A 27,162-nucleotide genomic window follows, 5' to 3' on the forward strand; every position below is an offset into this window, starting at 1 on the left:
AATTGTTAGAAGTGCATATGTTCATCAATGACTCACATTTTTAGCAGGCAAAGATCCTTTACAAGACTGGAAAGGGGTTATCATATGGAGTGTTGTTTCTTGTAACTCCTGTTCAGAACAAGTAACATACTATAGGAAAAATGGGCCAATTATTTCTGTCACCCAAACTGAAGTTTTTGGTTTATCACTTTACAGATTGCACTCAGTGAAGATGATCTGACTGTTATCATGAAAATTTTGCTTGAAAACCTTGGGGGAGCTTCTTCCCAACCAACTGCTGTGCAAGAGAATGTTGAGTTCACACAGATACCTAAAAAAGGGAAAGTTCCACATGAATCTGGTATGTTCAGTTCAAAGGCTGAGGATGTTCAGGCAGAGGACTACTTGTAAATCCAAACATCACATTTATCTGAAGCACTTAAATGTGTGCATATGAATTCTTTTCACTTGCATTTGTACTGTGTATATGAACACTTATAAATAGGGATGTGTGCACATACATGTAGTGTGAGCTCTTGATAGTCAGAAGTTTTTAGCATGTTTTTGTGATTCTTCTTCTGTAGGATGGTGTTCTTCAGTCCAAATCAGTGGCTCTTCTCAGGTGCAGGTGGTTAAAAAAGAAAAATGCCAAATCATCTACTCCACAATGTTAATGCACTGTTATAACAACTGAGCATAATAGGAGTGTTCAGACTCCTATTATTGTTCACATTAACACTTCAGTGTGTTAATGTAAACGGTGCATATCTCTGGATAAAATATTGCTAACACTTTGCCAAAACCTATTTTTACACCAAACTTAACATTCTTATGTTAAGAACTTAACAAACTTAACAGAAATTGCTGTCTAACTAATAGTTGAGTTGCTATACTATGGAAAGAAACAGGAAGGAAGAGTAGTGCAAACCTCTTGAGCAGACATGGTACTTTGTGTAGTTCTTCATTAAAGTGAATGCAGAACTGCAGAAAACTAATGGCAGCTTTTTAAAGGTTCTTAAACCACTCTGTTCTAGTCCTACTCTGTCTTACCTAGCACAAAGTGATGTTGAGGAATTAAAAGTGTAAATTGTTTTGAGTAGTCTTCGGATTTAGAGTGTTTCCTCTTCTTGTGACTTTGTGATCTTACTTAAAAACACCAAACACCAAAACAACCAACAAAAGAACCCCCAAACCAACAGCAAAAATACCCCAAACCCAGTGTTCTAAAGAAATGTAAAAATGTCTTCTTTTCACTACCAGGTCCTCTTCTTGCTTCTGAACAAAAGAGTGTTTCTACAGCTCAGTCTTCTGTGGAATGTTATACAGCACTTAAATTTGACTTCAATTTTGAGTCACTTTCCGTAATTCTCTACAACAGTGATAAGAATCAGGTTTGTGAGCAAGCCTTTACCATACAGGTGGGGTGGGCCTCTCACATGGACAGAACTCAGGACAGCAAACCAAAGTTGCATCAGCTGTGTTGGCTTTGTAATGCTTTCCTTGTGGAGCTTTGAGGTTTCTTGGGCAGAGAATGTCCTTAAGTTGAAAATGTATGTGCATTTCCAGAAATCACACTGAAAAGTATTACTAAACCAACCAACCAAACCCACCCAGCATTTGATTTGGTCATTCAAGCTTTGATTCCAGTTATCCAAAGTAAACATGACAGTCTGAAGAGCAGGAGTTGCTAGCTCAGATGGTGCTAGTGCTGTGCATGGTGCCTGTATAGTTAGGAAGCAGATCCAAGGTGTATATGCCCCATACTTTCCTCTTGCATATCCCCAGGTGTGAGCAATCCTGGACATCTTTTCTGTGCTGAAAACAGAAGAGAAAGATGTGAAATGTGGCCTTGTTTTTATGACTTAATACATTCTGTGAAGGTGCTTGCTTTGTATGTCTTTGTATATAGTGAATGTTAGTTGTGTATAATTTTAAAGCAGCTCTTGTGCAATGAGCATCCCAGGGAAGAAAGACACTGGAATGGGATTTTATTCTAATTTTGCCTTCATATGGTTTCCACTTATTGCTGAGGTATTGTAAATGAGTTAGTGTGATGAGAGTGGAGGGGTCCTCTGGAGGGAATCTAGAGTTCAGGTGGGTTATCCTGCAGTCATACATTCTCAACAACTGCCAGCACTGTGGTGAAGAAACAACTTCACAGCAGCCCAGTGTGCTTTTTCTGTTTCCTCAGTGAGTTTCTGGGACTGGTTTGTCTGGTTGGAGGGCTGATGACAGCAGCAGGCTGATCAGATCCTTCATTCAGGGCTCCAGATGCAGCAAGGGAAAGGTGCTCGTTGCTCTGCTCTGTGCTAACTGCCCTCCCCTTCCCCCGGGCAGAGCTCTCTGCTCCCCGTGCACAGCGACAGGCTGCGCCTCGGGGAGCTGCGCCTGCGCCTCATGGCATCCTCTGGGGACATGTTCTCAGATGGCTCCATGGACATTCAAGTTAAACTCCAGGCCTGTACCTTGGATGATCTCCGGGAAGGAATTCAGAACGTGACTGCCAGGTGAGTTTGAATGGAAAGGCTCCAGCTCCTGAGGAGGACTGTTCCCTCCTTCTGTACCTCCCTTCACGTGGGATTGACAAAACTCTGCAGTGCTGGCAGTTGGGGCCTGTCACGCTGTGGGCTTGAGCAATGAATGATGTAATTTTAGTCATGTTAAGCAAGTTTCTGCTTTTGTATGTTGATTTCCCATGTTATCCAAACAAAAAAAAATATTGGAGTCTTGCAGATTCCAGTAAATGGTGTAGAAGAGCTGAGTAGAGAGTACCCAGCCTCAGCCAGAGTTCTGTGCACTGAAACTCCTCTGTGATTCTTATGTGCCACTTCCAAAAGTGTAGTGCACTAATTTGAAATTGAAATTACTCCTCTGTTAGAAAAGTCTATACCCTCTTATTTCTGGAAGAAACACTGATTGCTTGTAGAGTAATCCTTATTTATAAACACTATGGGGAGAAAAAATGGCACTGCTTATGTATCCTTGTTTTTCTAGATCCATGTTTGAAATGTTTCTTATTAAACTTGTTTTCCAGAATGATAGACAAGAAAGATGACACACATGACAGTTCTATGATAGATATAAGGTATAAGCAGGATAAAAATGGAACTGGAGTTGTTGCAGTCCTTGACAAGCTGTACATATGTGCCAGTATGGAGTTTTTGTTGACAGTAGCAGATTTTTTCATTAACTCGATGCCAGCATCCTCAACTGAAAGATCTGCACAGTTCCAATTAAAGCAAGTTGCTTCTGGGAAATCCAAGCCAGAAACAGGTCTGTAAAACCAATTTCCACCTCCACCCCCATTCCCCTCCTTTGCAAGACTTCACACTGAAAACAATTCCTCCAAAAGTTTTCAAGATGCTGTCTTGGTATTAGACTTGAGAAATGAAATTATTCTTCAAAATGTGGGAATTGGCCACTGACAGTGTATATTGATTTCCTCTTTCTGGTTGAAGACTGGAGGTAAAGCATGATGAAACAAGGGCAAGAAAGACCATTTCTAAGAGTATTTTGTTGGTTTGAAGTGATTGCTGGGCTTGTCTGAGCTGTGGTGAGACCTCACCTGTGGGGTGTGTTGTCTGGCTGATTCCCAACAGCCCTCCCTTTCTTTTGGGGACCTTGGCAGAGCACCAGGAGTGACCCTGAGGTTTGATGAACTGCCCTGGTGAGAGGAGAGCAAGCAGTTCACTTGCTCTCCTCTTCCCCTGTTGGAGATGTGCCCAAGTCCTGTGGTGGAGGAGGGATGATACTCCAGGAAAATGGCACTTGTAAGGAATGTTCAGGACTATCCAAATGTGTTGGTGGCTGCAACCCACCATGTCCAGCTTCCTTTGCTTTTCCTGTAGTGCCCTGAGCCTCAAACTGGCTCCTGTTCCATGGCAGAACTCTGATATTCTGATATTTCCAGCAAATGTTAGGCAGGAGTAGCCCCTGTGATTAGTTTGGTGTGCAGGAGGCTCCCACCTCTCACTGAGAACCAAAGGGATTGATCCATCACTAGGGTAAAGTGTCCTGCTTTTAGCTGGGAGAATATAATATGATTCTCTCCTTCTGTTTGGAGACCAAACATATTCAGACAAGAAATTCTGTATTGATAATTTGGTTTTGATTTGTAAGTGTTCACTCAAAGAAGTGAGTCACTTTAAGTGTTGAGCCAGAAAATAACTATTTTCAGCTTGCCTTTGTAGAGCCAGGGCTTAGACTGACTACAGTGTGCAGAGTTAATCCTGTCCTTCTACAACACTGAGCAATTTGTTCAGAGCTAAAGTTCTGACCAGTTTGCTGCTCATTTCTGAACACTGTGATGTTGAGTTTCAGCAGTGTATTCCTGTAAAAACGGAAACATTATTTATTAAATTTGTACCTCTATAATTGGGTAGCAATTTCCAGGCATGGTTTCAGTATTATGTACATGGTAATGCTTTCAAACCTTTTATATTCAAGGGTGTTTTTTTAAAATTTATTTTCACAGAAATACCTGTACGGCCAAATATGACAGTAAAAGCTGTGATTCTGGACCCAGAAGTTGTGTTTGTTGCTAATTTGACCAATGCTGATGCTCCTGCCTTAAAAGTTTCCTTCCAATGTGACTTTTCTCTGACATCTGGAAGGGATGCACAGAGGATGACTGCTCAAGTGAATGGCTTCAAAGTGTTGGCCTGTGCCTTTCTCAAAGAAAAACAAGACAAGAATGTTACTACTGTAAGAAAACCACTGTTTTTTTGACTGTACTATCAGTCTGTGTGTTGGGTTTTGTCTGTTTTTTAAGCATTAGGTCAAAAGCTTTTATTTCAGTGACTTTTAATCTTCAGTACAAAATTGCTGTTGTGCAAATTGGGCTGCTGGAATGTGTGGCAGTGCATGAAAAAATGCTGTTGCTCTGAAACGTGTCATTACTTTATGGGGTCAGCATGCCCTGGGCCTATGGGATGAAAAAAGTACAAGACCTTTTGAAATGTTTGGATTCCAGGAGTCACCTTAATAATCAAGTGATGTTTTTTCACTCAGGTGTTACGACCATGTTCCTTGGTCATGGAAAATATGGTGCATGTCTCAGGATTACAGACTGTGGCAGTAACAATAGAAGAACTTACTATTAAGGTAAGATTATTAAAACTGTCTTTGGAAGAACAGCTGCTTCTCAAACTGTAGCTTGGTTTTTGGTGGTTCAAATTTGCATTTTCCCCATTACTTTAATTCTAGAAATAAACATTTTTAGAGCTGCTCCGTGTTGGAAAAAGTCATTATGTGTTCCTTGTGCTGACAGTCCCTTCACCAAAAAGGACTCATTTAAATACTTCAGATTCTGAGATTCCTCCTACCACTTTCTTCCAAAGTTATGAAATAACCTTTCCCCCTGCTGCCACCACCACTATTTTTGTCTTCAGTTAGTCTTACAAGAATGCACACACCCCCAGGTACATGGATGATATAAGGCTGTTAACATGATTTCCAGAATGGTACACAATGTGAAATACCTTGTTCTTAACAGGTAAGCTAATAATTGTGTCTTTGGTGAAGGTATTTCTGGATGTGAGTTGCTGATTCTCCTGTAAAAAGTTCCCAAATAGGCATTTGTGATATGAAGAGCCTTTAACTGTAAGTCCCTTGTTCCTGAGGCAGAAATCCTTTGACACTTGTAGTGTGCTGCCAGTTGGAGTGGTGGGGTACAGAACTCTGCCAACAGGCTTTTGTGAACACCTCAGGGATCTTAAAAACAAAGGAATGCTTTTCAGCATGGTGGGGAAAAGGTGGATATTGGCTGCTGGTATGGGAGTACCACATATTGGCAAAAGGGAAATTCCAATCTGAGAATTTTGTTCTTGGTCCTGTGGGATTGTGAGGGAGGAATTGGGACATTTTGCAGGAGAGGAAAACAAGAGGAGGTCCATGAATGGATTCTGTTCCTTGAAATTTAAGTTGCATCTCTTACGAGGGTCTGTAATATTTGCTATTTCCATTTATAATAGATTTTGTACTTCAATAAAAGATTTTTTTTTCTTTGTTCAAGATCTCACCCATAATTTTGAATACTGTCATTACTATTATGGCTGCCATAAAACCCAAGGCAACAGAGGAGGATTCTAGAGGAGCAGCTGAAGTTGCTGAGAATCTGTGGCAGGTGAAGCCCATAGACGAGTGCAATGCTTGGTTCCTCGGGGTTGATGTGGCCACAGAAGCAACAGAAACTTATAAGGACCGTGAACAAATTCTGAAACAGGAGAAGTTTGACATTGTGGTGAAATCAGTTCAGATGACCCTGGAGTGTGGTCTGGGCCACCGGACTGTCCCTTTGTTGTTGGTGGAATCTGCATTTTCAGGTGTCCTTAAAAACTGGTCCTCGCTGATGGAGGTCTCTGCTGACACGTCACTGGAGGTGTGTGGGATCCAGTTGTTAGCAGTTTAAAACACTTCTGTATGTCTCCTGACATTCAAGTAACTTTTTAGTACACTTTGTCTGTGCTAAATTAATAATAGGTTTAAATTGTAATGCTGTTAGGAGCTCTTTAGCAGTCAGGCAAGTGTGACCAAGCATAACGTGGCTGAACAGCCCCAGCTCCCTCAGCCTCTCCTCATAGGACTTGTGCTTGAATCCCTTCCCCAGCCTTGTTGCTCTTCTCTGCACCTGCTCCAGCCCCTCCATGTCCTTCCTGAGCTGAGGGCCCAGAACTGGACACAGCACTCCAGGGGTGGCCTCCCAGTGCTGAGTCCAGGGGCAGAATCCCTTCCTGGCCTGTTGGCCACCCTGTTCCTGAGCCAGGCCAGGATCCATTGGCCCTCTTGTCCCCCTGGGCACACTCTGGCTCCTGTTCAGCTCCCTGTCCATCCCCACTCCCAGCTCCCTCTCTGCCTGGCTGCTCTCCAGCCCCTCTGACCCAGCCTGTAGCACTGCAGGGGGTTGCCATGGCCAAAGGGCAGGACCCGGCCCTTGGGAACATCCAGAGCTGTTGAGTCCACAACTTCTATTCAGATTTGAGGTGATTGAAGGGCATTAAAATCCAGATGTTTGCTCTGAGTTAGAGGAATCGTTCCAGTGGGCCAGACTGAGACTGTTTTGCTCAGACTAACTGTTATTTCACAGTGCAGTGAAGTACTCGTGGCACTGAAGTTTCTGGTCTCCAAGTCGTTCTCTCAAACAGGGTAGGAGAGGATGGAGACTTGATGATGTTAATTGGAGGTGTTAAAAAGATACAGTGTTACCAGGATGTGTGGTTGCTCTCAAAGCAAGCCAGAAAGTGAACTCTTCAAAAATGATCTTACTGGGGAAAAATTTATATGTTATATTTCTGTGTATTAATTTTTAAACCATTAAAAGTTAATGCTAGAACCTCCAAAATTGATTATTTTCTTATTAATGTTTTACATAATAATTTCTATTGGAAGGAACCTGATCCTTTGTTTTTGTTTAATTTTGGTTATATCTTTAGATTCATTATTACAATGAAACTTATGCAGTGTGGGAACCACTTATTGAGCGAATTGAAGGAGGAAAGAAGCAATGGAATTTAAAACTGGAGGTATGTAAACTACTTGAAACTATGTGAAGTGGTTTGAATAGGCAGCTATTTTTTAATTTCTTTAAAGTTTTATGTGGCAGAACATTGACCTTTTGAATGTTGTTGATTTGAGGGGGATGTGCAGTTTCACTTGGGGAAAAAAAAATCAATCTTTAGACATCTTAAGGTTTTTCTGAATAATGTTAATTGTCCAGTGCATGGACAAAAAGAAAATAACTTGCCTTCAGTGTTAGTATAAAATATCCATATTTGTTTAAGGCATCTGAGCTTTACAAGCTGTACTTTTTTGGTGAAATTGTCAAGTGTAGGTCAAGTTTTTTCCTGTTTTAACACAGGAGAAAGTAACTTCAGTGTTCATAAAGGCCTAATGAAACTTCTCTTTCAGATGAAAACTAACCCTGTCCAAGAGAGAAGTCTGATGCCTGGGGATGATTTCATTGTCCTTCCTGAGCCACAAACTCTCATTAACATCTCCTCCAAGGATACAATGAACATCACAATATCCAAGTGTTGTCTGGCTGTTTTCAGTAACCTGGCCAAGGTAGTTCTAACTGAATTGTCTGGTTCTGTAGGAAGTTCTGATTTTTTCTTTTTTAAAGAAGTTTATTGGCTGCCAGTCACAAGTCAGTGGCTGTCCTGCAGCTCTGACAGATGTTACCTAGAAGGGCTGAGGAGTTTTACTGGGATTAGTCCTTTAGGGTTGGCAAAAAGGTGGTGCTAAGCTTTTCAAAGAAACAACTTCTGTGTTAGAGCAACAAATGTGCTTATGCAGGACTTAAGGAAGGGTCATACATGCAGGCCAAATGAAAATGAAATGCTCCAATAAACACAACTATTTGCTACAATGCTCTTTCTGAAATATTAAAAGAGAAATTTACCTTCCTTTCCAGTTTTTCTCCTTTATTGAATACTAAGAAAAGTGTGCATTTTAGGATTGGCCTTGAAACTATAGGAGTAGATTGTCCAGTGTGTTAAAAATACTTCTTCCCCCTATTTTTCTTGTGGTAGTAGGTGTGCTTATGAATGATCTAGACTGCTTTTCCCTCCTTTTTTTTTAGGGGGTGAAGAAATTTTGGTTACTAAATTAAACTGTTTTTACAAAATGTGACTTATGCCTATTTATTTTTTAATTCTAAATTAAAACCAGTTTTGTAGCAGTTCTGTAAGTACTTGCTAATACTGTAAGTCTCTCTTGGCAGTCAGTTCCCATGGCTTCTGTGGAACCAAACAAATGTTTGTAAGCATAAGTTGTGATTGAATATGAAGTACGTACGTGTTCCATGTCCTTGTGACTTCTCTGTCCCAGATCTTATGTTTCTCTTACGACCCAAGAACTGGAAAAATGCCCAGTGAGGAGTAGGAATGCTTATTGTAGCATCAACATGTACTGCAAACCACAGAATAAAATTAAATTCTCTGGAAGTAACCTTCACTTCCCTGAAATAGTACTCCACAAAGCACAGGTCTTGCTATATATAATTTTACCCCTCTGTAAAATGATAGTTGCTGGGAACTGCCTTTCTGGATATCTTGCATTTATTGATGTGTGACATTTTTTTATTTGTTGTTAATTCCAGGCGTTTTCAGAGGCAACTGCATCCACGTTTGACTATTCCTTTAAAGAGACAGCCCCTTTCATAGTGAAAAATGCCCTGGGTGTTTCTCTCAAAGTGCTTCCCAGCTCCAGTTTTCGGATAGTTGGTTCCACTGGAAAAGAAAAGCTGAATGATATAGAGGTTGGGCAGAGCATGGAGCTGGAATACTCTGCCTTTGAAGCTCCCCAGCGAGGGAGGTTGTCTGCGTTGTACCGCCAGGAGAGCTCCCTCTTCTCCTTGAATTTTGGTATGTGCTGAGGAGCTGGGTGTGGGAGCAGGGGGTCACAGGGTTAAATCAGGGGGTGGAAATGTGTGTCGAGTACATGGTGTTGGAACCACTTTTCAGTACTGATGCCAATTAAAAAAACTCACAAAACAGCTACTGGACTTCTTAAAAACTTGTAAAATCCCTTTTCTTCAGTTTTTCAGAGAGTAAAAAGCACAATAGTTTTTCTTCCCCTTTTGGAGAAGTGGACAACATTCTAGTGGAGTCATGGGTAGACCATGTTAGACCCTGTGACACAGGCCTGTGCATTCCAGCTCCTGTTCAACAGGAGCTTCATTTCCCCTACCCTTACTTGGCTTCCTGTAGTTACCCAGCTACTCAAGAGCAGTTATGTTTCTGGTTTTTAGCTTTGCCAGAAAACACTCTAAAGAGAATAGGATACAACAGCTACTAATACATAATCTCCTGAGTTTTTCCTTTCCATCCCATCCCATCTGAAGGTACTTGGCCTTGATACAAAGACCATGTTCTGTGTTGCATTTCATTAACTCACCCAACAAGTACCTATGTTTACTGCTTGGGGTATTTCCTGGGCTATGTATAAATCATGATCTAAAGTTACAGTCTTGAGGAGTATTTGGACCTTAAAGCTTTCCTTCAGTGGTACTCAAGTACCATTTCAGGTGCTTTTGCCAGAGAGAACTTTGATCCTGGCTGTTGCTGTTGAACTGTTGGGGTCTGTTGAACTGTTGGGAGCTGTTTAGACAGGAAATGGTCGTGTGATTTGTTTTGCCTGACTGAGATTTTGGTATGTTTTTGTGGCTCAGAGCTGCAGGGATATAAAGAGGCACTGAGTGTTCCCATAGCCAAGCCAGGCCGCCGCCTGTACAACGTCAGGAGCCTTGCTGGGCACTCAGACTCCATCATTGTCCAGATTGATGCCACAGAAGGGAACAAGGTCATCACTGTACGGTCCCCTCTGCAGGTACAAACCAGCCCAAAGCCCAGGCACTGCTCTTCAAGGAGTGACTTGGCCTTTCTTCCTTAATGCCGTTTTTGAGATCTTTTTGAGTAACTTTTTTTTTTAAATTCTTTTTTAGTAGCTTTTCCAAGAAGTTACTTAAAGGCCAATTATTAAGTATTTTGCTCTATTTGTTAAATGAATTTTGAGCTGTGTTCTGTATGTGTGTGTGTGTTCCTGATAAATGGAAAATCCGTTTTTTTCCTTTTCCTTTTGGCTTTCTAATATCCTCAACACTGAGGATACTTTTTATACAATTTGGCATTTTAAGTGTGTTTTTCATTTTGTGGGACTTAGAATGAAGAGTTTTTTTCATATGCTTGTGTATTGTCTCCTTCAGAATTATTTTAAGACACATAAAGTCTGTTTTCTAGAGAGTTTGGTTAAATCTGCTATTGCTGTTTTTCCTTCCTGTTATTCATCCCTTTTCCTTTAGAAATCTGTACCACAGAAATGCAATGAAAATTCTGCATTTTGATTCCAGATCAAGAACCATTTCTCCATCCCATTTATGATCTATAAACTGGCTAAAGGCTCCAAGGTGCTGGAGGCAATTGGCATATCCAGGCCAGAGGAAGAATTCCATGTTCCTTTGCATTCATACAGGTAAACTTTCCTTGCTCTGAAGGGCTGCTCTCTGGGAGTCTGATGCACAAATACAGCATTGCTGGGGGAGCTTGAATTTGCACTTGGAAGTCTCCCTGACCGGGATAAAAACCCAAAATCCAGAACCTTTTCCCAAGTGCTATGAGGAGCAGCTGAGGGAGCTGGGGTTGTTGAGGCTGGAGAGGAGGAGGCTCAGGGGAGACCTCCTGACTCTCTACAACCCCCTGACAGGAGGGGGGAACTGGGTGGGTTCGGGCTCTGCTCCCAGGAACCAGCAGTGGGACAAGAGGGCACGGTCTTAACTGCACCAGGGCTGGTTTAACTTGGACACCAGGAAGAAGTTCTTCAGAGAGAGTTATTGAACATTGGAATGGGCTGCCCAGGGAGGAGGTGGAGTTGCCATCCCTGGAGGTGTTTGAGCAGAGCCTGGATATGGCATCAGTGCCCTGGTCTGGGTGACAAGGTGGGGTTGGGTCAAAGGTTGGACTCGATGATCTCGGAGGTCTTTTCCAACCTGATTGATTCTGTGACTGTGTGATTGGGTAGTGAGTGTGCTTAGAGTGTTAGCAATGACTTCAAAGTGGGTGAAGTTGTCTGTCAGTACAAATCTGTTGTGTCCCACTTCCTGCCCCCTGCCTGCAGGTGTCAGCTGTATGTCCAGCCCATGGGGGTGTTCGAGGGGCAGTTCAGAGAGTCCACCACTTACATTGCCTGGAGGGAGGAGCTGCACAGGAGCACTGAAGTGAAGTGCTTGTTACAGTGCCCAGCCATGGAGACCAATTTCCTGCCTCTGATCATCAGCTCAACAGCTGTACCTGATGAACTCAGTTTTATTTCACCCTATGAAGAGGAGTGGGATCCAGCCTACATTATCCACCTGTACCCCACACTCACTGTGAGGAATCTTCTGCCATACTCCTTGAGATATTTACTGGAGGTAAGTTATTTTAGGGTTTATTTGTAAATCCTTGACTCAATTTTAAGTAAGACTGTATTTACTTAGAAGTGCAGATGAATGTAGCGTGTAAGATAATGAATGTTGGGTTTTGTATTTTAATTGTAAATGAATGAGGCAGATCATGGATTGATTCTGGGACTTCTGGGGCTTAATTTTTTGAATTTGGATGTACCTGGCCAACTCTGCCTTGCTCCTTAAATATGAATCCTGTACTGGATTGGTCTTTTTCTTTTACGTTCTTCTGAGATACTGTTTGTGTTTTGCAAGATGTCTTTTGCTTCTCAAGAAGAGGCATAAGACAGAGGATCTACAATTTCTAGAGCTTTTCTTCATATAGAAAATGCAGCTTTTCTCCATTCTAACACTGATTCTTTACTGATGATTATTGTGGGGTCATCCTTGCACAAACTGGAAGAATTTTTGCAGGATGCTACACAGACCATTTCCCTCTCCATGCAGTATTTTCAGTATCTAATATTTCTTCATGAAATCTGAGTGATATTAGCAAATACAACAGATGTGAGGATTTAGAACCACCACCCTTGTTTGTTCTGGTCTGTCCTGTTTGCAGGACTGGCTGTGGCATTCATTTAGATCTTGTTTCCACTTCTGTGCAACATCCTGATGGCACTATTCCCACTTTTCCTTACCTTCAGTGTCCCTCAGTACTTGCAGTCACAGCACGTAGGACAGAGTGCAATTACCTTGGTTGAGGAGCCAGGAAGTAGTAATTCAAATCTCTGTAGTAGTAATTCAAGTCACTGTACCTCTAGATGGGTCTGTGGTTGTTGTCTTCACATCCCTAGACTAATGAAGCCTGGCCACTATTTCATACAGTAAAATACACTGTTTATTAGGAAAAATTAGGAAAGCTATTGTTGTGGGATGCTACTGCCTGAGCAAAGTGGTGCTGCTAAATAGTGTGGCAGAGCTGCTGGCTTTCTGCCTTGGGTGATCTTCAGTGGGAAAAGCCCTGGCTGTACATCTGCAGCACTGTCCTGCTCAGTGTTACACCCAGGAGAGTAAGCATTGGGTAAGAACTCATTGCCAAAATCCTTTGGAAATCATGGAGGAGGGAGGGTGAGAGAAGGGAGTGAGTGGAGACAGGGAATAAATTGGAACTAGTTTGCCTTCCTGAAACCCAGAACTAAGACTTAATTAAGAATTTATTACTGTCCTGCAAGAAAAGTGCAATGGATCTCACATTATTCAGAGGATCAGTCCCAAATAAAAGTGATGGGAGATTAGGACACACTGTACTGAGATATCTGAAATTTGCATCCTGCAAGAGAATAAAATGCTGGGTTTTGAATGCCTTAATTTTAGATATTAAAATCTTAATTTGCCTCTTCTGCTTTTGCTCCAGGGAACAGCAGAAGCCCGGGAATTAACTGAGGGGAGCGCCGCAGACGTTTTCCATTCGAGAATCAGTGGAGAAATAATGGAACTGGTGCTGTTAAAATATCAAGGCAAAGACTGGAACGGGCATCTTAAAATCCATGATGGGATGCCCGAGTTTTTCCCCGTGTGCTTCACGTCCCACTGTGCAGCCTCCCTGACGGTGGACGTGTACATCCACACCAGGAGGGTGGGGAGCCGCCTCGGCCTCTCCGTGTTCAGTCCCTACTGGATCATCAACAAGACCTCCCGTGTTCTCCAGTACCGAGCTGAAGACACTCATGTGAAGCATCCAGCAGACTACAGAGACATTGTTTTGTTCTCATTTAAAAAGAAAAACATTTTTAGTAAAAATAAGGTATGCTGATTTTAAAGTCTTGCTCTGAGGGGGAAAGCACACAGATATTTCATATAAAGAATATTTTTATGTCGTTTTGAAGTCTAAAGACTCATTTGGCAGTTGCTTTCTTTGGTACTTTGGCATTTAAAATGCACACTGTAAATATGCTGTTTTGTGTTAAACACATTTCTTTAGTTTTGATTTTTTTTGTTTTGGTGTGATGTTTGCATGGTCAAGTAAAGAGTACTGCAGCAGAAGATTTTTTCAGAAGTGGCCTTTCGTTCCTTTTAAATAACTCTTCTTACCCAACAGTAGTTGAAAAACTGGTTGAAGAAACAGTGTTTATTCCTCCCACCTCTTCAAGTTTGTGAGGCACCCCAAAATGTAGGCTTTTTACCATGTGTGTGTGTGCTGCCATGAGCAGACAATGAGTACTCCTCTATTTTTCTGCCTTGTACTGTAACATCTTCTCCAGAACTCAGGCACAGACTAATCAGAATATGAATAATGATACTACTTTCTAAGGTTATCTAAACTTACAGAAGGTTTTGAAAGCACTGATGTGTTGTCTTTATACTGCTCCATGTGATATGATTGCACTCCATAATGCACAAGCTGTAGGATTACAGTGAATTTATTGAATTACTTTGCATGTTGTTGTTTTTTGTCTGTAGATCCAGCTCTGTATTTCAACCAGCACTTGGTCCAACAGCTTTTCCCTTGATACTGTAGGAAGCTATGGATGTGTGAGGTGTTCAGCCAATAACATGGACTACCTGGTAAGATATCTTTCTGTGTTTTAGGAAGCTCTCTTGGGGTTCTTTTGCCTTGACTCTTTCCCTCATTAAGGCCTTCGTTTCACTTCTTCCGCTGCTTTTAAGGCATGGAAATGTTTAACATTTAGGGTAATAACATTTATGCCCCAGCTGCTCAGGTCTGCACCTGTCAACAAGTAGTTTCACCAACAGAAGTTGCAGTTGAATTCCTAATTGTGGTTTATATAACAAATGTGCAGTTCTGGGCTGTTTGAAAACACAATGGTGAATGTGCATAATGGAGAGAAGAGTTCACAGCATAATTCATAATTGCAAGTGTTTAGATCTTCAGCCTTTATCCAAGACTACATTTCCACAACTAAGCAGAATAAAAATATGTGGGGAGTTGTGTTTCCATATATTCTTTAGCTTTGTTTTCTGATGGTAATGGTCATTTTAGGTTGTCTTTATTTACTCTAGAGGATTCCTGTTGGGTTTTCTCCACAAATGCTACAGCTACAAAATGCTACAGCTACAAAATGTTACTTGACTATTTTCTTAATTGTGTTGCATAATTTGCTGACTTTACTCCATGTCATTGGTTCTTTTATTTCAGGTGTTCAGAGCCAGGAGTGTTGTGTGCCAGGTTTTGTAATTAGAGCGTTGGCTTTTCCTTTTTTTCCATCCTGACTTTTCTTCTGAGCTTGCTGTTGATTGTTTGCTCAAATTGTCCTTGTTTGACAGGTTGGAGTCAGCATCAAAATGAGCAGTTTTAACCTGACCAGGATAGTTACCTTCACTCCATTCTACACAATAGCAAACAAATCTTCTTTGGAACTTGAAGTTGGAGAAATTGGTCCTAACGGCTCTCTTCCAACTAATAAATGGAATTATATCTCAGCTTCAGAGGTAATGAATGTTTCGTGGTTTTCCCTTTGGATGTTGTTGCAGACAAACAACTGGTCTCTAGGTGTCACTTGAGGAAGGAGCAGTTCTCTCATGGGAGCTGTCACTTGTGATGGATGACATGGGTACCTCCCATCTCAGGGGAACTTGAGCAGCACAGCTTGCATGTGTTGGTACATTAATGAAGTCCTTCAGTTTGGGTAACTTAGTAAATGTAGCTGAGATGTTCATCAGGAGATACTTGGGTAAGGACTAAGGCATGTGAAATAGTCACCAGCCTGTTTGTTTTCCTGCTGGCTCACTGTACTGAACATACAGGAACTGTTCAAGTCACATGTATTTCTTGTTTCACAGTGTCTTCCATTCTGGCCTGAAAGCTCCTCTGGTGAACTTTGTGTCAGAGTAGTTGGCTATGAGAGCCCATCCAAACCATTCCTGTTTAACGCCCAGGATAATGGGACTCTGCTGAGACTGGAAGAATTGGTGAGACTGCCTTTGTGTGCTCCCTTCTTAAACTCCATTTTAGCCCTCTGGTAGCTTGACTCACCAAAATCATCCAAATTAAACTGTGTATGCACTGCCCTTCAGTTCTGAGGCATAAAAAAGGTTGTGAATCAACTTTGCAGAGTTGTTGATGTTTTTGTAGCTGTGTAGTCAGGGGGATTTACTTGTGTTAACCCTATAAGAAGATGAACAACTCTGTTGCTATTAAGTTCAAATTGTAGAATGGTAAAATGCTTAGATTACACCTCTGACATCTGGGGTTTTGCAGAGGGAATGTCTTGGGTGCCTTCAGTTTGTTTAAATAGTTATCCTAAAATGTATTGTATTTTTTGTTTTCTTGATAATCCACTGCATGTTGGGCACACAATTTGTGGGCAAACTAATTTATGAGTCAAACAGCTGAATCTTACTGATTTCAGAACTCCCCCTAGCCTAGCAGTACAGAATGTGTATATAAATGTAGCATGTTCAGACAAGGCTTTGGATGTATTGCTCATCATAACTAACTGAAATGCAAGTGACTGTGAGGATAATCCAGCTCTCCAGTTTCCTGAAGCATCTTTTTCAAAGGTGGATGTGTCCCTTCCCACCTCTTCTCCAGATCTTATAATGTAGCAGAAAAGTCAATTTATCTTGCTAGAGGAGCATTTTGAGAAAGGTGTCTGAAGAGACAGTCCCAAAGGGAAAGCATGAAGTACCTCCTTTGTATAAGCAAATGAGAAAAGTGGTGCTGTACATGCTTCAGAAATATCTTGCATATATACTGAGAAGCCATTAGGAGAAAGACTCAGGATGAAATGTTTAGAGGTTTAATGAACAGAACTTTTCTGCTCTTTTTGTTAATGTATATTTGTTGTACTTTACAAACTTACACTGAAGTTTGTCTAGACCTTCACATTTTTAAGGAGTATGCAGGAACCTGCAGTTTTAAATGTGACTAAGTTTTGTAACAGAAAGTGAAGGGAATTATCACCTTTACTTTTTACTGAACTTGGCCAAATGAAGTTATTTGAATAAAAATCTTTAATTTTAATATATTTTTTTCAATTAAATCAACAAGGAGTTTGTGGATGCTACTGATACCCACCTAAAGTCAGCAACCAATGTGTTTGAGCTTGCTGTTACTAGATAATGCAGGGGACATTTCCTTATTTCATTTGTAAGAGGCCAGCGAAAGACTGATCTAAAAACAGCAGCTTAGTCTGTTCTAAATTGAATTTATGTATGGAACTGGACTTTAAATACTGGACTTTGTCTGACTCCTTCTGCAGAATGGGGGCTTGCTGGTGGATGTGAATGTTTCAGAGCACTCTACTCTCATAAGCTTCTCTGATTACCATGAGGGAGCTGCCCCAGCCCTGATTGTGAACCACACCCCGTGGGACTCCCTCAGATACAGACAGAGGTAGGGGACAGACACTGTTCACCACTGATTGTTTAACCAGGGGGGGCCCTTGGGGAGGAAAGGAGTTCTCTTTTACCATTATGGGACCTTAAAAAGAGATGAAAACCCCTTTTCTTTCTCATATTCTTTTTATGAAGTATTTTGTCTTCCTCATAGTTTGTGAAAGTGGAGAGAAAACAGTGGGAGTATAAATCCTGGTTCCCCAAGAGCTGGTGAACCTCCAGCTGGCCTTGTTTGGAGTGGATGGCCTGACTCCTTCCCACCTCACCCCAGGAGGCTGGAGGGGTGGAGGATTTAGCCCTGTGATTTGCTTGCTCCCCTTCCAGCACTGCTCCTTACCAGTGAATGCTGTTATTTTGCTGCTTTGCTTTTCCCCTGCAGTGGATTACAAGAGGAAATGGAGTTGAAACCAAGGCAAGTGTGCCTGTTTGCCTGGACAGATCCAACCAAACCAAGAAAATTGACTTGGGGCTACTGCCAAAATTTTGGTGAACATGACCTACTGAAGGTAAACTTCAGAAGGGGGGAAGTAAATGCTGAACCAAGCTAGGACTGTTACAAGGTTAAAACTACCTGGCAGAAAGCTTCCTCAGTAACTTCACATCTGTCTTGTCCTGTAAGAGACCTTTGAGCCTCCTGTCAAGCAGCAAGATTTTGGATGTTTAGATTAATATATTCAGAGGATCAGACACAAACTGCAGCTTGCATTTGCTCTGGGTTTTGTGAATATGGAAGAAGGAGCATCAAGTGTAGGAGCTGTGGAAGTATCTAAGGAGTAGAGAGGATGAATAATTCACCAGTTTTCCAGCAGTGCTGCATTTGCCTTAAGTATCTCCCTAAAGATGGAGAAAGCCCCCACTGTTGTGACTCTCACTTCCTGTGGGAAATGCTTGTATGGAGCAGAGAATTCTGAATTGCTCACTGAGAGCTATTTCCATGTTTGTAACTCAGGCAGAACTAAAACAGGAGAACGTGTGAAGTGGGGGCAAAATAATAATAATGACCAAGATGGAAAATGACTGAGAGAAACAGGGACAGTGGAACTGTAAGCAGAGGTAATTCTGGGATAAGACAGAGCAAGGGTTTTGTTGGAGAATGGGAAGCAAACATTCATGGAGGAAGGTTTTTCTCACTTAACTGGAATGTGGGCTAAATGAAGTCCTATGTGCATGTCTCTAAATAGCTGCCTGCTTGCACCTTACACTAAAATCTGAATTCTTCAGAGGTGGTTTTTCTGTTGACTGGGCACAGTTAAGAAAATTAAAAAGGATTAGTAGCTAAAAGGAGGGACAGGAAAGTAAGTTCTTGTTTCATTTTTGCCGGGAATAGGTTTAATTTCACTCAACTGAACTCAGTTAACCAAATCCAGTCAGCTTTACCATATAAACACTTTTTTGGGTCAAATTTTTTACATTTAAAATGTTTTTACTTTGAAACTGATTTCCTTACTGTATAATTATGTTTACATTTATGATTATTTGGGGCTTTTGAGAAAAGGGCTTCAATTATCTTAATTTTGCCTCACAAATTAAAAAATAAGGAACATCTGCATTTGAAGTGCAGAGATCCTAATAGCTGTCTGGTTTTGCTGTTTTGTGGTTTGTAATTTATTGCCTTCTTTCCCATTACCTTTTGTGTTGCTGTGAAGGCCTTTGTTTCCTAATGATTTCCAGTATTATTCTAAACCACAAATATTGCTGGAATGTTTAGTTTACAAAAGAGGAAAAAGCCCCTCCTTTCCTTTATTACATACTAGTGCTATGGCATTATGTTTTAGTTGATAGCTTTTGTTGTTAGCTCTAGTAATTCTTTGTATAATTAGTGATTCATCTTTCTTAACTTCATGTCACTGATGTTTGTGATAACTCACAAGGAAATAAAGAATAGCAAATATTTAAAGCCAAAGTGCCCTGAATTTTCGGGGTGGAAAGCCAGAAGATTTTTGCAATTAATTTTGGCAATTTTTGTTGTGAAAAGTAACACTTTAATTCCAAATTGGAATATCCCAACCTCCAACTTGTTTTCAGTGTTTGGATTCGAGATGCAGCCGGATCATCATGAGGCAGTAAAGCAAACAAACAAGGAGAACACTGAGTTCTGGTTTGGGTGTCTGTAAACTTGCTTGTAACATACAGCAGCGTCATGGATTTACTCATTAATACCCTTTTTTCCCCCAATGCAGGATGACTGTGGGCAGTTCCCTTACAATGCCAACACTCAGATCCACTGGGTGTCCTTCCTGGACGGGCGGCAGCGGGTGCTGCTCTTCACAGATGACGTGGCTTTGGTCTCTAAAGCACGGCAAGCAGAGGAGCTGGAGCAGCCTGACCAAGAAATAAACCTGTCAATCCATGGCCTTGGACTTTCTCTAGTCAACAATGAAAATAAAAAAGAAATCTCTTACATAGGAATTACTAGGTACTGCACGGGGAAGTCTAAATACTCCTTTGAAAAATCAAAATTTGACAGCTTATTATAATTTTTGTACTAGAGTTGAAAGGGACATATTTCAAATTTAATTAGGCGGAACCTTTTTAATTAAAGATAAGGTTTTTGCCTTTGCCCCTGTTGTGAAATTAGAGCCAATAGGATTTAACTACCTCCTTTTTTAGCTTGTATTAAAGAAATATTTTTTTTGATCCTGAGAAATTAGAATAATATATTTTACATTGTTTGCATGCACAAGAAAGGTATAAGGCCTCAAATTGTTAACCTTGTTATTTGTCTTGCAGTTCTGGTGTTGTTTGGGAAAGGAAACCAAGGCACAAGTGGAAACCATTTAATCAAAAGCAAATAAACCTGTTGGAACAAGCCTATCAGAAATATCTCTCAAAAACAGCTTTCCAAGGTCCTGGTTGGCATAAACTGGACAGCAACACTGAGGTATGTTTGGAGTTCAAGTGTTTGCAGAACATGTGCAACAGCTAAAACAGATTTCTGCTTTGCTAAGTAAGGATAGATGCTGGTTTAGGAGAAATAGAACCAGAAAGCAATCTTTTTAATTGAATAGTTACACATTTTACACAGTACAATGTTTCTGTACTGTGGTGATACTGAGGCAATATTGAGGCATTATCCAGACTTGTATTATGAAGTAAAAATCTCCAAGAATTTTGGTTTTGTGTGGTATGTGCATGTTAGTTGTGAATCTTATGCTCACATTGAGGTACCTTAAATTCTTTGTAGAAACCTTAGTTTTATCTTCTTAGTAAGCTGCAGTTTCCATTGCTTGAGATGGTAAAGGAGCCTGTGGTGTTCAGAATCTGGAAATTAATTCACTTACCTGAGCTCTCTCAGGCATTAGTTGTCCATACCTGTGTTCCATGCATAAACTTAATGTATTTGAAAGGTCGAGTTCAACACAGGCATTTTGTGGTACCATAATCAGCCTTGTTTTCTGTATCATCCTTTCATTTGCAAAACATGCATATCCCCTCAGCTGTGAACACTGAGGTTTTGCACATGGCAGTGGTGCATTTATAGTACATGGTATCAAACCTTGTAGCTGTCATTATATTTGTCTCCAAATAAAGGAGAGCTTTTTCTTTCTTCATATTTCAGGATCAGGTTAAAAGCATCAACTGGGAAAGTAATGAGCTGTGTGTGAACATCTGTAATTATCCAGTGTAATATAGAACTCAGGAAGAAATAGTTACTAAGGTGGCACAGGGGTTTCTGTTTGGGGCAACTGAAGCTACAATTGAATGTCTTTATCAGACTGACTTTTGGGTTTTTGTTCCTTTCCATGCAGCGAATGTGTGGAGTAATTCAGTAGCCATGTGATCAGATCAGGAACTAAGGAAACCCACAGGTTTTATTTGCTGGTCTGTTTACAGGAACAGAACGTTTGCTTATCTCTCAGTCTGCATTAGCTCTGCTCTCTTACATTTCCAGGTGAACTTCAGTAGGTTTCCCATGGAAATGCGTCTCCCAGTCAGGTGCAGCATCCGCCGGAACTTCCTGTCGGGAATTCAGGTGGAATTCAAACAGTCCCCTCACCAGAGGAGCTTACGGGCCCAGCTCTACTGGCTGCAGGTACCACCCTCCCTCCTGTGTGCACTGGGCAGGTGTTACAACCCACCCCAGAAAAAAAGGGGGTGTAACCCAGGTTCTTATCAATAATTCCCTTGGGGTGGATTAGAGTGAAATGACACTGAATAATCAGTGTGTGAAAACATATCTAGGTAGGGTTCGTTTTAACACTTTTGTTTGAACAGGTATGTCAGCATTTTGGGTGTTGTCATCTATATCATCTGTCATAGGGGTAACCCCTGGGGGGAAAATGCATAAGGGAGAGAAAGGAAAGACAGGATAAGGGTAAGGAGAGTAAGGGAAAGCAAAGCTGGGAGTGGACAAATGTCTATGGTCACCACCCACGGGGTCCAGCGATGGGACTTGAGAGTTGCAGCTTCCATGTCTGTCAGTTGAAGTGGTGGCCTTGGTCCATTGGGGGTGAAGGAGGGAAGCCCCCACACTCCAAGAAGTTATGAGTTATTATATCCATGGTTGGTGTCCCAGGCCATGCCACGAGCCCCCAACATCTCCTGGGGCTGTGCTGAGTTCCTGAGGGGTCTGGCCAAAGGGTTTTTCCTGCCTTTCAAGATGGGCAGAGGGGGAGGGATGGGCTTTGATGGGCCATCAGAGGTGTAATGCAAAAGTCCTGCAGAAGCCTGCAAAAGTCCCTTGGCAATCCTGGAATGCATAAATCATTAACCATTTCAGTCTCTGACAGCAGGCACAGGAGGGCTTTGGTTTTATCCATGTCTGTGCAGCAGTATCTCCACAGCTGGTGCATGTGGTGCTCAGAGCAGCAGCTTGGTTTTACTTTTGGCTGAAGGCAGTTTTCACTGTTCCAGTCAGTGTGTGCCCTCAGTGCAGCCCCTGGGAGTCTGCATGGCTGTGACCCTCTGGAAGCATCCCTTGTACAACACTTCCCACCATCTGACCTTTTATAACTAATGGGTACCATTCCACAATAAAATCAGAGCAATCCTTTCACTCTGCCCTCCTTCCCCCCAGATAAGGATGACATTCTTCTTGAACACAGTCTCAAGTTTCTCAAGCCTTCTAAAATGGAAACTGTGTTTATGGTGTCACTAAAATATTCCTGTAATGATGCCATAATGTTTTAGGTCGATAATCAGTTACCAGGATCCATGTTTCCTGTTGTGTTCCACCCTGTACTCCCTCCGAAGTCGATTGCTTTGGATTCAGGTAAGGGAAAGCCTTATCAGATTTATTATAAATTTGATATATGGCAATATCAGATTTATTCAGCCAAGTAGCAACTTGGCAATTTGGTTTTGGCATATCCTTAACTTTTCTTTTTTCTGTTTAGAACCAAAACCCTTCATTGACATCAGTGTCATCACTAGATTCAACGAATACAGCAAAGTGCTGCAATTCAAGTGAGTTTAACAGTGTGGTGTAACACAATTTTAGGGATTTAATATATTTTAAATCTATTTTAGAGGGGAACTTTGCTCTACAGTTTATGTTCTCCTACGCAAACAACTCCTGACTTTTGACTGGATTTTTAAATGTCCTGTGAAAAAACATTATTCTGAAAGGAACTTGTTTTTAGAAAATAGGGGCTGACCACATGATGGGGCTGTTATGCAAATTCTTTAGTAATCAGAATTATGTCCATCTGGTACTACAGTACCAGGGTTGTGTGTCTGCCTGTTTGTTCAGTCCTGGGTGTTTGGTGCTCTATCAACAAATGACTTAATGTGTCTGAGAACAGTGTAAAATGTTCTTTAGTGAATATGTCTGTGTCTGGAGTTTTTGCACTAAAAATGAGACAAAACCATTATACTGATGGTTTCTAATGCAAATATCTCTACCCAGCCAGTGTGGGTGTAATATTTGAGGATGGTGAATTTTAGTAAAATAAATGTTCAATAATATGACTTGAAGAGAGGCACCTGGATAAGAGGAAGAAAAGTGTTGTTCAGGTTATGTTATCCATGAAGGACCTGGAACTGTCATGTGGGAATGTAGGAATTATTAGGTGATGGTTTTGAGGTAAATTTTGAAAGTATTAGGGTTGAATAACCTACAGCAATATAGGTTTGTGTGGTCAATAAGCATTTCTGAGTGTACACTGACAGTTGATACTGTAGATTGTGAATCTTGCAAAGCTTTGGTTCTGTAGGGCAAGCAGGTGATATTTCAGTTAAAATTCTCCAAGTATACACGTTTGGTTTTCTTGTTTTAGGTACTTCATGGTTCTTATCCAGGAAATGGCTCTGAAAATTGATCAGGGATTTTTAGGAGCACTTAGTGAACTTTTCACTCCATCTACAGACCCCGAAGCTGAAAGACAAAGGGTAATGTATGAGAAAAGTTGATTTTTGCTGGAACAGGGCTTTCATGGTTTTAGTGTTGCAATTTCCTGAAAATTTCCATTTAAATAAGGGAATATTGCATTTCACAAATGTGAATTAAGGGACATAATAAGATGGTTTTCAATTAGTATTGGTATTTCTGTTAAACACTGGCTGTGCCCATGACTGAATGACAAGTTTGAGTAACTGAGTTTGAGTATGTGTAGCTGTTTTCTACTCTTTTAATGTTCCATTAATGGATGACACAAAGGTTTTAATTGTAACTACAGAATGTTAAGGGTGTATGAGAAATAAGGGCAGATTTTACAGAGTGGGCTTGTATTTGTCTGTTAGTCTACAGTGTCTTGTCTTTAGAGAGTAGAAGGAATAGATTTTTCACAACTCTAAATAAAATCTTATATAGGTGGACCCTCAGGTCCCATTTTGTTCTGCTGGACGTAGAAGAGTCTTTCTTACAAGTTTCTTTTTCTTAGGAATTATATTTTCAGATGTTCTGTATAAAAATTGTAATTTTGTGAGGAAATAAAAAATACCATGAAGAACCTATGAAATTGATACCTTGAATGACTGAGGAATTTAAGTGAATATCAGTATAATAGAAAATGAAAAAATGACCCAGAAATTGTTGAGTTGTTGTGTATGTGGGGAGGGAGTTTTTTTGTTTTTGTGGGGTTGTGGTGTGGTTTTTTTGTGTCGTTGGTTTGGGGTTTTTTTTGTTTACCCTGGATACAAGAAATACATTAATACAGTTATATTTAAGTAGTTAACTGTATTTGACTATGATTGTTATTTCTACTCTCTCTCTATATGACATATATTTAGATATATGATTAATTACATTATGTATATGCTGATGAGATTAACTTCCTTTTTTTTTTCCTTTTCATTTTTAAATGACAAACCCAGTCTAAATTAATTCAGCAGGATGTGGATGCACTTAACACTGAGCTGATGGAGTCTTCCCTGACAGACCTGTCAATGCTCAGCTTCTTTGAACATTTCCATATTTCTCCAATTAAGGTATGCACTAGAGAGATTTTTGGTTAATAAAACACCTGATGTTAATCATCTCTTAATTCCTTATAGTAAATACATCCCTGGTGGGGGTTTTGTCCTCTAGAATTTAATACTTTCTTGGAAAACTTGCTTTGTCACCCATGAGTACAAACAGACTCTTAACCATCATGAAGTGGGAGAGTCAATGTCATAATGAAAGCCAGATAAGACATTGGCCTGAAAGTGTCCAAGTAATGTATCAGAAACTGTTACAAAATACACTTCCATGGGCTTGTCTTCATGTCTCTCTTGAAGCAGTGAGATTTTTTGAAGGAAGAGAAGAAAGATCATCAGTAATTAGACATTATCCTGAATTAGCAGAATTCTCCTCTCAGCCTATCAGATTGAGTAAGAATTTAGAGGGAAAAATTTACTTACTTTCCTTTCCTTTTCTCACATAAACCCTAATTTCAGGTTTTTAGTTATTTCATTAGGTGTCTGTTAGGATGCTCTTAGATTCTTGGATTTTTTTTTCTCATATGACTGTGCTTATAAACTTAGAAGAGAATGGTGGAGCCAGGGAAAGCATTGGGAGCAACAAGACATTTGTGGTATTTAAACATTATCCCCTGCCCAGTCTGGCTAAAGCTGTTGAAGAAACAGTAAGAACTTCTAAGTTTCTTTTGCATCTTTATTTGAAATGTCAGACAAGCTGCTTGTTAAGTACAGGAAGGGGCTTCTTTTTCTCTCCTAGTTTTTTTCACCTAACTTCAGTAGACTTATCTTGATATTGGAAACCACTGGATAGTGGGAAGACTGTGAAAATTGGGAATCTTGAAGCAGTTAAATCATATAGGTTAACTGCTGTGCCCTCTGGTGAGTGACTAGAAGGGACAATATTGGTTATGGTGATGAACAAGGGAAGAGGAAGATAGTTTTCTGTTGCCCTTTCCACTCTTAAGAAAAGTGTGTGAGTATTTTTGTCTTACCAACACTAAAAATATTTTGTATTTTACAGTGTCAAAGACAGTTCAAAGCTCATGTTTCCTCCACAGAGTGACTAGTTGCAAAAATACACACAAGCTAGTAAAGTAAATCAATTTAAATTTTACTTAAGTAAATCAATTTAAATTTTACTTAAGTAAATCAATTTAAATTTTAACTCATGGTTTACACGGAGGTTTACTGTGTAAAATTAAACTTCTCAGGCAATTGGACACTCCTCTGCATGGGAATATGACTGCATACCTATGTTAAATATAAATAGGTACCTATATTATCAAATTAATACCAATGTGAGCACAAGCATGTTTGTTGAAATTGCACATTTCGTCAGAGAGTCAAAATACACTCACCACTCTTTCACTACTGATTTTTTTGCACATGCACCACACAATCTGTCTGCTGTGGTTTGGGGTTTTTGGTTTGGTCTTGATTTGTCTTGTTTTACTAATTTTATCTTGACAGTTGCATTTGAGTTTGTCTCTGGCTTCTGGTGGAGAAGCATCAGATAAGGGGGAAGACATGATAGCCATCCATTCCCTGAATTTGCTGTTGAAAAGCATTGGAGCCACTCTGACAGATGTGGATGATGTTATTTTCAAGTAAGATAATAAAATTGCTGGATTTTTTTTAATACTTTGACTAAAGCTACTCTACACTTAATGATTGGATGCATGGTAAACTTTGCTGACTGACTCTGGTGTAAGTTTATACAGCCTTAAGGGACAGGAAGGAATGGAGGGATAATGGGTTTGGGATCCTTTTTAAGAGAACTGGGCTTCAGGATTATCTGAAGGAATTGAAGGAGGAAGGGTGTCTATAACTAATGTGTGATTACTTGTCTTTCAGACTTGCTTTCTTTGAAATTAAATACCAATTCTACAAGAGAGATCAACTGATGAAGAGAGTTGTTAGACATTACAGTGAACAAGTAAGTTGATTTAGTCAAGCCTTTTGTAAATTTTGAGTATGTGCTTTAGAGAATGTAGAAAATAGGAAAGAAAAGGTGAATACCTCTGAAAGCTGCTAATTTTTTATTTCATGGTACTGGAGTAGGGATCTGGTGACACAATTACAAAAATGTGAACACAGAAGTGTCCTTATGTGTTTTAAAATTTTTAAAATTATTCCTTCTGTTCTTTTTATGTTTGTCTTTCTTCAGTAATAGTTGTAATAGTAATAGTAAAAGTAAATGTAATAGTTCAGTAATATTAGTTGTCTATACATATAATACATCATTTGCCTAAGCCTATCTTCATTCTAGTAGGGGCACTTGAGTATTCTAACACCTTCCTTGGGTGGTAAATTAAAAACTGTACCAGCTTTGGGTTCTGCTGTGAACTGTGCGTAACAACAGCTCGTAAATTGGGGTTTGCCTTTTTTTCCTCCCCCCACTATTTAGTTCCTGAAACAGATGTATGTCCTTGTGCTTGGATTAGATGTTCTTGGAAATCCATTTGGCTTAATCAGAGGCTTGTCTGAGGGAGTGGAAGCTTTCTTTTATGAGCCATTCCAGGTATGACTCCCTGATTCTTTAACTGTGTATTTATAGCAGGCTAATAGAATATACTGGTAGGGTTGTAGTTTTGTTGTCACTGTAC

General features: G+C 40.4%; 1 protein-coding gene across 1 annotated transcript in view; it reads left to right on the plus strand.

The window, feature by feature from the left end:
• The window catches only part of VPS13C (vacuolar protein sorting 13 homolog C), a 99,313-nt gene that overhangs the window by 56,489 nt on the left and 15,662 nt on the right, over positions 1 to 27,162 (plus strand). The window contains exons 49-77 of the mRNA XM_018081424.2: positions 196 to 340; positions 1,240 to 1,370; positions 2,317 to 2,486; positions 3,014 to 3,252; positions 4,454 to 4,683; positions 4,990 to 5,082; positions 5,993 to 6,358; positions 7,410 to 7,499; positions 7,885 to 8,040; positions 9,077 to 9,341; positions 10,148 to 10,305; positions 10,826 to 10,947; positions 11,590 to 11,884; positions 13,272 to 13,661; positions 14,318 to 14,422; positions 15,143 to 15,307; positions 15,659 to 15,787; positions 17,080 to 17,213; positions 17,595 to 17,721; positions 19,396 to 19,631; positions 19,946 to 20,096; positions 21,108 to 21,248; positions 22,346 to 22,427; positions 22,552 to 22,621; positions 23,434 to 23,545; positions 24,470 to 24,583; positions 26,027 to 26,163; positions 26,411 to 26,492; positions 26,964 to 27,077. Of these exons, the coding sequence (XP_017936913.2) occupies positions 196 to 340; positions 1,240 to 1,370; positions 2,317 to 2,486; positions 3,014 to 3,252; positions 4,454 to 4,683; positions 4,990 to 5,082; positions 5,993 to 6,358; positions 7,410 to 7,499; positions 7,885 to 8,040; positions 9,077 to 9,341; positions 10,148 to 10,305; positions 10,826 to 10,947; positions 11,590 to 11,884; positions 13,272 to 13,661; positions 14,318 to 14,422; positions 15,143 to 15,307; positions 15,659 to 15,787; positions 17,080 to 17,213; positions 17,595 to 17,721; positions 19,396 to 19,631; positions 19,946 to 20,096; positions 21,108 to 21,248; positions 22,346 to 22,427; positions 22,552 to 22,621; positions 23,434 to 23,545; positions 24,470 to 24,583; positions 26,027 to 26,163; positions 26,411 to 26,492; positions 26,964 to 27,077 (4,749 nt within the window). The remainder of the gene's footprint in view (positions 1 to 195; positions 341 to 1,239; positions 1,371 to 2,316; positions 2,487 to 3,013; positions 3,253 to 4,453; positions 4,684 to 4,989; positions 5,083 to 5,992; positions 6,359 to 7,409; positions 7,500 to 7,884; positions 8,041 to 9,076; positions 9,342 to 10,147; positions 10,306 to 10,825; positions 10,948 to 11,589; positions 11,885 to 13,271; positions 13,662 to 14,317; positions 14,423 to 15,142; positions 15,308 to 15,658; positions 15,788 to 17,079; positions 17,214 to 17,594; positions 17,722 to 19,395; positions 19,632 to 19,945; positions 20,097 to 21,107; positions 21,249 to 22,345; positions 22,428 to 22,551; positions 22,622 to 23,433; positions 23,546 to 24,469; positions 24,584 to 26,026; positions 26,164 to 26,410; positions 26,493 to 26,963; positions 27,078 to 27,162) is intronic.

This window comes from Manacus vitellinus, unplaced genomic scaffold, assembly GCF_001715985.3.
Source record: "Manacus vitellinus isolate BGI_N305 unplaced genomic scaffold, ASM171598v3 scaffold_53_pilon, whole genome shotgun sequence".
Lineage (NCBI taxonomy): Eukaryota > Metazoa > Chordata > Aves > Passeriformes > Pipridae > Manacus > Manacus vitellinus.